This window comes from Mesoplodon mirus, assembly GCF_964341445.2.
Source record: "Mesoplodon mirus genome assembly, chromosome: 2".
NCBI classification, from domain to species: domain Eukaryota; kingdom Metazoa; phylum Chordata; class Mammalia; order Artiodactyla; family Ziphiidae; genus Mesoplodon; species Mesoplodon mirus.
In genome coordinates this window covers 156,209,509-156,218,860 of record NC_138977.1, presented here as the reverse complement: position 1 = coordinate 156,218,860, position 9,352 = coordinate 156,209,509, and the positions used below count along the sequence as shown (strand labels likewise).

General features: G+C 37.4%; 1 protein-coding gene across 1 annotated transcript in view; it reads right to left on the bottom strand.

The window, feature by feature from the left end:
• Nucleotides 1–3,558: 3,558 nt before the first annotated feature.
• DKK2 (dickkopf WNT signaling pathway inhibitor 2) overlaps nt 3,559–9,352 on the bottom strand; it is a gene marked incomplete at its 5' end in the record, with an annotated part of 114,249 nt that continues 108,455 nt past the window's right edge. Inside the window, 3 exons of the mRNA XM_082611614.1 lie at nt 3,559–4,821; nt 7,053–7,208; nt 8,616–8,766. Of these exons, the coding sequence (XP_082467740.1) occupies nt 4,571–4,821; nt 7,053–7,208; nt 8,616–8,766 (558 nt within the window). The 3' untranslated portion in view covers nt 3,559–4,570. The remainder of the gene's footprint in view (nt 4,822–7,052; nt 7,209–8,615; nt 8,767–9,352) is intronic.

Genomic DNA, 9,352 nt, shown 5'->3' with positions numbered 1-9,352 from the left:
TCATGGTGAATGATCCTTTTAATGTGTTCTTGGATTCACTTTGGTAGTATTTTGTTGAGTATTTTTACATCTTTGTTCATCAGTGATATTGACCTATAATTTTCTTTTTTTGTGATATCTTTGTCTGGTTTTGGTATAAGGGTGATGGTGGCCTCGTAGGATGAGCTTAGGAGTGTTCCTTCTTCTGCAGTATTTTGGAAGAGTTTCAGAATGATAGGTGTTAACTCTTCTCTAAATGTTTGATAGAATTCACCTGTAAAGCCACCTGGTCCTGGACTTTTGTTGGAAGTTTTTAAATCACAGTTTCAATTTCAGTACTTTTGAATGGTCTATTCATATTTTCTGTTTCTTCCTGGTTCAGTCTTGGAGGGTTGTACCTTTCTATGAATTTGTCCATTTCTTCTATGTTGTCCATTCAAGATAGCAAATATAGAATAATTTCTCTGGACTTCAACTTATTTCGTTTTTAACATGCAAGAAGATTTAAATTTTGTACTTTCATTTCTTCCAGGGATTTTTTAATGGAAGAGGATTTATATTCAAAAGTGTGGCATGTCTGTTTTGTCAGAATTTTATGATGGAAGTGCTTTTATACATTTTAATATTAGATATGCATATGTTATGTAATCTCACTACAGAACCTCTGATTGACTGTACTGGATAATATGATGGACATAGTTTTGATGGCAAAAAGAAAGAGGAGGTTGTTGGGTTTTTTTGTTTGTTATTTCTTTTTTCAGTCCTGAGTGTAGTGTGATCCTAGGGTTGATTGAGTTAGTGAACTATTTTCATCCATTTTACAATTTTCTAGGGATAAAATCTCAATTGCTTGCCACTGGTCCTGAGAGGATCCATAAGTAAGGAGTGTTGGCATTGGGGAAATGACCTCATCACGTACTACCCTAGTAGCTTCTCAGATTTTGGTTAAAACCCATATCTTCACCATAGACAAAGGGTTATGTACAATTGATTAAGAATATAAAGATCTGGGGAATAATATGGGGAGAGGGTCTTCTAATCCTTCATGTTAGTTTAATGTGGAGTGTATAATAATCTTTTTCTCAACTCCATCCCTCACTCACTCCTTTCATGTGGTATGAATTATCCAGTTTTAGAGAATTTCAAATGAGATTATTGGATGAGAAATGCATAGTTCTGTCCTTTCTCTACCCTTCTTCTTTGGTGCTAACTTCCAGAAGAAAGTGTATCATTCTGTTGTGCCCATCCAGATGGTAAGTTTTACAGGGGCATTCCAACAGGTAGAAGTGATGTTGTCTAGCATTGCCTGAGAAGGGGCACAGAATCTGTCTCTTTCTGGTGTCCTCTTGCCCACAGATACATGCCACACTTTCCAATATTGACTTTATCAGCCATAGGGTAATCTGTCATCTGCCTTTCTTTCTTAACCTTTTTGTCAAATGGTCTGAATTTGGGGAAGGAGAAAGGTGTAATGGATTGTTTCCCCTCCTCAAATCCTGAGGCTATATAGGGTATTTTGTTTCTTGGCTAAAAAAGAGAAATCAGGACAATTCGTCACTTCTAGAGCATCTCACTGAGCTCAGTGAAAAAGAAAAATATCATCGATATGATTGTTATAATCTAAAAATATACTGTAACTTGGAAATATAAATGTTCTCGATTTGAAGAAATGGATAACTATTTAATAATATACTAAGTGACTAATTAGAATAATGTGGGGAATTATTTCACCAGTGCTTGAGATGTCTTCAACCATGACCTCTAGCTATGGGACTGTTTTAGCATCATTAAGCTGCCATAGCTGTACTCAGTCCATTCCACTATGTCACAGAATGTTTATTTCCCACATTTCCAGCCCATTAACATCTCTAATACAACATGGACTCTTGCAACCACTCCTGGTCTCATAATTGGTGAATAATGTTTGTGAAACACTCCTGACATCTTTGTATTCAGGAAGCAGAGGAAAGACCTTCCTAGGAAGTAGATTTTAGTACATGCAGGGCCAGTCTATAGCTATATAGGGATAAAGATATCTTGTATTTTCTTTATGCCATAGAGGAATGAACCAATACCCTAAGCATGTTGGCATCTCTATTGTGGGAAATTTTAACCTGGAGAGAAGATTATAGGAAATATGGTAGGTGACTTCAAGTGTTTTAAAGAGGTTTTTGGAGAGTTTGTGTTCTAAAATGTTCCAGAAGGCAAAGTAAGAATAAATGGGTGGTAAGCACAAGCTGGGATACTTTAGTTTAATGAAAAAAGAACTTTCAAACAAACAATTACAGCTGTCCTGCCATGAAATAAGCACCTTCAGGAATAGTAAAACTGCCTTGGATCAGCTCATGGTGATGTCATCCAAAGGATTTCAACTAAGACTGCAACATCAGACCCAGTCCACTTGAACTCAGAGAATCTATGATTCTATAAAAGTTTTTCCCATAAGCAAAACACAAGGAAGTTTGAATTCCATTTTTGGAGGAGAAAAATTTAATATATTTTATCTTATTGTACATTTCCCCTAAATTACAAAGTCAATAGCTGCAAATATATTCTGCTACAGAGCTTTCTGTAAGAAATATCTCTATAAGAAAATACATCTCATTAACATTTCCTGTAAATAAATTACTTCAAATAATAATTTTTGAAGGGATGTACATAAGGAAAAAAATGCAGAAACCAGATTGCTATATAAGAAATGTTTGACTAAAATGTTCCATTTTCATGTTGCCAAGCTTATAGAAACCTGCTTGTGTACAGACTTTGGTTCTTGGATAGATTAGCTAATAAGAAGTTTTAACAGACATGTGGGGAAAATGTAAATCTTAATCATACTTGTAAATGTATGTAGGAAGCTGAAATTCTTAATAGACATGCAGGCTCAGGTTGAGTTTCTACTGGGAGAACTTGAATGTGAGACTGCAACTGGGATTTAAGTAAAAGAAAATTAAGGACTGACTTAAGGTCTATAAAAGTAAAGGTCAAAAGTAACAACTATAAGATAACTTTTTTGCTTTATGCTCTAGACATAATATTTAGAACTGAGTAAAGTAAAAAAGTAATAAAATGGATTCAAAGAATTTAGAACCTGTGGTTTCTATAGATTAGCAAAATGTACACTTTACAAGTTATTCCATTTATACTTTTTTAATCTCAATGACTGCAGAAAACAGAAACTGTTTCTTTGGCAAAGAAACAGCTGTTGCAGAGAGAGGCTGGTGCAGAAAAAATCAGATGGTGCCAGCCAGTTAGAAAGAAGCTTACCGAGGGCAATGGAAGCTTACTATCCTACCTGCCTTGGAGTCCATTTAATGAGACCTCCTCATATAAGGATTATTTTAGGACCTCGAAAATAGAAAATAAATATTTTGAGGTCAAGTAGTTAACTCACGCTGAACTCATCTGTGTAGTAAATATTTTGATAGCAAATCCCATGGAAAACTTCCATTTAGGTTGTGCAGCCTTGGGCTTCAAATATGAAAAGTGAGTTTGTGCTTCAGACATACGATCTATGTGTTGCCAAAACCTGGACACTTGACAACATTTTCCCTATTTATTTCCTTGCTGTGCTTCAGTGCAGGACACATGTAGCTCGTCTCTTCTATCAGCTTTACCCTACTATACTGCAGAGTATGTAAAGAATAAATGTCCAATTCTATCAAAAATAGGGAGTGCCAAAGGTTTAAAAAATGTGATCTAGTAACTTTTATTTTGGGCATCTTAAAACTTTGACAATCTGAAAATTCTGCTTGGTGCTATTCACAAATAACGTGTATAATATGGAGAATAAAATGGGTAGGAATCACATACGATCAAGAGAGATGCAATTTAGATCCTTTAGAATCTGAATGGATTATTTTTGTCTTATTATACTGGTTCTTATTAATTATAAGTGAAATTAAAATTTTGAAAAATGTAAATAAGCAGTGTGAGGAAAAACGAGTTTGTTTTTTTCTGAAGGACTAGACAAAAGACCTGTGGTTATTTTGATATTATTTGGAAAATATCTAGTGCTTTTTTTCTTATCATCTAAGAAGGTCTTTAATTGAGTGGTTAGAAGTAGTGTTCCAAATTAAAAGGTGATTCTGTGTTGCAAATTAACTCTGCTCCACGCTTTCATTTCCTATTTAACAACTCCTCTTTTCATGTTTTAGAGTCTATTGTATGCCAGGATATATGGGGAGTAATTTGTTGTTAAAGTATAACTTAAAAGAGAAATATGGCTTTTAGGTTATTTTTATAGGCAATCAATCACCAATGTGAAGGAAACTGATCCTCTAGCACAACCTAAACTGCTGGAAAGTCACATGGTATTCGTCAGGAATTTCACTGTTTTTTTTCCGAGTCATAGCATTTTCACAAATGTATACATTATTTACATAAACAAGGTGCATGGTGGAAACACAGATTGTACCACACTTGTCACCCTTTCTAATCTGCTCCATTTTCTTTCTCTTTCTGTGATCTATATTCTTATGACATTCCTCATTTTAGCCCTTCTGAAATCCAAATCTGTTTGCCCCCATGCTATAATGTATTAAATACACAGATTCACAGTCTGCTAGTGATGCTTTTCTTCCCTCAGAGGTGGTCATATTTTCTGGCACACATGGAGTCTGGCTTTAGAGGAGTAGGTGGCATCTTTCCATACTTTACAAGACAGGCCTTTTGCGCAGTCACACCGCTGGAAGATTTCCAGCCCGTGAGAGCCCTTCTTGCGTTGCTTGGTACAGACTTCTCCCTGATGGAGCACTGGTTTGCAGATTTTGGTCCAGAAGTGACGAGCACAGCAAAACCCTTCAGTGCAGTCTGATGATCGTAGACAGGGGTCTCCTTCATGCCCTATGGAGATGATGACCAAAAGATTTTACCATGACACTTTAGAAAAAAAATCTTCTCTTTACTTTGGCATGGTGTGCTTTTAGATATTTCTCTGTTCTTTTTTTGTTTGCTAGGTAAGTGAAAATAAGTAAACAGAATTGCTTTCAAATTAATTAATTTGGTATCTTCTTGGAAAGAGTAAACAAACTCTGATTCAAGGAGAAGGCTGTAATTGTCTGGGACTCCTAAAGACCATGTATCAGTTAAAATCTAGCCAGGAACACAGAATCTCTGAGTATTCAAAAGAGAAGATATTTAATGCAGAGAACTGGTCACATAGATAGTGAGTGGCAGGGCTAAGAAGTACCAGAGGATGGTAAAGCAACACAACAGGAAGCCACTACATTTAGTCTGGAGGATCCAAAGGAGCTGGTGGTATCTGAATGGGGCAAGGGCGGGAACTGGAATCCCAACAGGCCCACCTGGCAGGAGCTGAGGCCCCAATGAGGTACAGCTCTGCCAGGAACACTACCCGAGGCAGAGAGAATCTGTTGGCTTTTCCATTCCTCTACCTCTCAGTCTCACCACAGCCAAACCCATGTGGTCGGAAGCCATCTCACGGGGAGCCCAGGAAATGAAGTCTATAAAAAGCTGAGATACAGAGTGGAGCAGAGCAAGGGCAGATAGCCTCGGGGTCAACCAAGAACCCATCATAAAAATGACGTAGGAGCACAAATCTGGGTATTTAATTCAGAAGAACAATCAAGACAGCAAAGAACACCCACACATCACAGCTGTGTTGATGTGTAATCTTTATAAAAAAGTACTAGTCAACAAGCTTCTTTGTAACCTGCCAGATTGTAAATACTTTAAACTTTTTAGGCCATGTGATCTGTGTCACAGCTCCTCATCCTGCTGTTGTATCATAAAAAACGCCATAGGTAATGCCTAAGTGAATGGGCAAGTCTGTGTTACAATAAAACATTATTTACAAAAATGGCGGCAGGACAGACTTGGCTCACCAGTTCCACTGTGTGATGTGGATGCAACTCACTAGCTGAGTTGTATAAGATTTATTACTGGCTGCCATCAGAAAATTCCACATATAATTAGATAAAAGCAATAAATTTGGAACTGTACTGTGACATAGATATCTGTCAGAATAAAGAAAGATACTCAAATACTAACAAATGCATGTGAATTTGGTGGACTAGAAATAGGAGATGTGGATAAAGCACTTAGGCCTTCAGGGGGTGTAGACAAGGGATAATTGAAGAGGAATTGTCAGTCTCTTTAGCCCTATTGATTTGACCATTAGTATTCCAGGTTGGACTAATAGGTCAGGTATTCTCTAGGATACTAGCTCTGCAGAAGGTGAAAATGTGGGGAAATGGTTTTGTGGTCAAGTAAACCAGGGAAATACAATGTTTAAAAAAGTTAACCAGTTTTCCTCATTGCTGGACTTCAGTGTATCAATGTTAATTATAAAGTTCCAGAAATGGGGAGATACCTTATTACAAAACTCTTGAACACAGGGCTCTTTCATTCACAGAACATCTTGAAAGAATAGTGCTCCACAGAATACACTTGCAAAAACTTCCTTTAAAAATATAGGTATTTCAAAACAAAAAAATATAGGTATTTCTATTTTTCAAAATTTTACTATTAGTAACTGGGTTCAATAATTTCATACTTTTAAATTTTACTGTTAGTGATTAGGCTTCCCAAATATTTTGACACAAGGAAGGGCATTTTATGGGCATATATAATCTCAATTATTTTTGGTAAATTGGGTTATGTGCAGTATATTATCTGGTTGTTAAGTGAAATACAATTTTTGAATCTGAAAAAATGAGAAAAAGACTCTAAATCTTAGTGATTTAATCATATGGCAGCAAACATTTTCCCATTTATTTTTTGGAATGCTTTATGCTTGAATATAGAAGAGAAATGCTTGTATAAAAGATTTATTCTAAACATCCTGTAAAAAGGCTGTTCAGAAAATGGCATGGTTAATTAGGGTACTGCAATTCTTATAATATGTATTTTCTAACAATTTAAGATCTCTAAGAAACCTCTAGCATCCTCAAAATTAAGAATTAAGAAATTCAGTTAAAATCTTGCTATTAAAGTAACTTCCCAATATTTTTTTGCAAATTTCACACAAAACCAATGGAATTAATTATCGATATTTTTCTTTTACTTCATTATAAAACAAGAAAAAGTAAACATAGAGCTACAGATATCCCTACCTTTTATATGTGACATCTTAGTGTGTGTTCTTCCTAGATTCTGCCATCCCAAGTCGTGGTTTGAGTAGTGACCGTGGTTTCCACCTCTGTGCCGAGTGCCGTCCAGAGCTGGGATGTGAGCAGTTAAGATGCTCTCAGTGACGGGGATACAGATGCCTGGAGATGGTCAGGTAATCAGTTAGACTTATTCAATTCTCTAAAGTGTGATTCTTATCCAAGTATTCTCCTGATGTGAGGTATGAAGCCATCTATCTATCATCTGTCTATTCATTCATCTATTCATTTATTTACATATTTGTCCAGACTGAGAATTGAATAGTTTGGTCCTGAGCCAGGCTTTCTTGATTTGAATCTTGCCACCCTCAAGACCAAGTGACCTTGGGCAAAAATAAGGATGAAAACAGAATTCATTTCACTAAATTACTGTGAATACATGTGAAGTGCTTAGAATAGTGACATAGTAAAGTATTAAGTTATTATTAGCTCTTAATACCTTAAAATTGTCTAATCAGACATCTGATCAGAAAAAGATCAAGGTTCCTTTTTCAATCAACAGTATAATCCTTGTCTACAGTGTAAACACCTCTAATGGTATGAGGTCTTCTTCCCTTCACCTCTTCTTGTCCAGGGTACTTCCAATAGGACTATGCCCAGAGGTCAGGAATAAGTATAGGAATATGAGCCTGATTATGTTGTTTTGTATGACTAAGTGTATGTTTCTGATCACCTTCTGCAATTATTTAATGGTTTTACTATGTGTTGTTGGTGGTTCTTCATTTTATCATTAATGCTGAATTGTCTGCCTCTAAGCTCCTTGAGATTGGGTGAAGGCCAAGGAATAGACTCCTGTGTCTCCTTTTGGAGGAACCAATTACTCCATCAGCATTTGTGCATGCCACGGGGTAGGGCCTTCAAAAGAGGACACCTTGGGGGCTTCCCTGGTGGTGCAGTGGTTGAGAGTCCACCTGCCGATGCAGAGGACATGGGTCCGTGCCCTGGTCTGGGAAGATCCCGGAAGATCCCACATGCCGCGGAGCGGCTAGGCCCGTGAGCCATGGCCGCTGAGCCTGCGCGTCCAGAGCCTGTGCTCCACAATGGGAGAGGCCACAGCAGTGAGAGGCCCGCGTACCACAAAAAAAAAAAAAAAAAAAGGACACCTTGAGTATAAGAGTAAAAGTATGAAACTAGTATGGAAATGGAAAACAGATTCACAAGTGTATTGCTAAATCATAGCATGTTCCTTTCTTTGGTTCCTTTGCACATATTTGCTTAAGTGTTTAGTGGAATAGAACATCTAGCTATTTATATGCAACATTTCAATACGGCAAATCCTAGATCAGCATAGATTATAAATTATAGGAGATGGTCAGAGCCCAGGAAAACTAAGATTTGAGAGGGAATCCAGGTAATCTTATACATATCTAAACTCTGATCCCATTCCTGCCAATTTTGAAAGGCTCCTTACATTTCAGGAGTCTGACTAAGGAGAAGGCAGCCTAACTTGGTAGCCAGGCCTCCTACATGAAAGGAAAGAGGCCCTTCAACACTGAGCGAGACCTTTACCATTATTGCAGCGGGTGCCAGGACAACACATGCCATCTCTATGGCAGCGCTTCTTTTTCCTTCGACACACCATGCAGGCCGAAGGTCCTTGGTGGGGACTGTGGCAGTATCTCCCAACTTCACATTCCTTATCACTGCTACAAGGGTAGGCCTGTCATGAAGTGGAACAACAACACCAAAAGCAAAGATGAGATCTTGTAACAAAAAGTTACTGCACCAAATCATGATGGAAAATAAATCACAAGTTATCCCTCCTCAAAGGAAATATACCATTGTAATAATGTGCTCAGCAGAGATATTACACAGTAAGTTACTTAATTGAGGACTTTATAAATATTTACTGTTGATGGTGACGAAGATAAAGTTGGCACTATTCATATATTTTCATTGACACAAATTAGCGGTTAGGATTTAGACTTTATGTTGATTAGTAGAGCCCTAAAGAGTGACTCTGGGAGCTCAAAACCAGTTCTAAATGTTATATCGCCACTGATTTAAGGTGTAAATGAAACAGCCTAGCCACTCCGTTTTTTATCCACTAAACTAGGATGAGGAGAAGGTTAAATAAAGCAACAAAGGGCTGTGGTAGCAGCTAAAACACATCTCCTGCCCAATTATGGAACAGATAGAGGAGCAAAGAGGGGAGACGCTTCTAAGAAGAGCTTGAAGCAGTGAACCTTTTGGCACAAAGAAATCAAGGAGCAGCATCTTCATTCCAAACTCACTGGTGAGCAGCA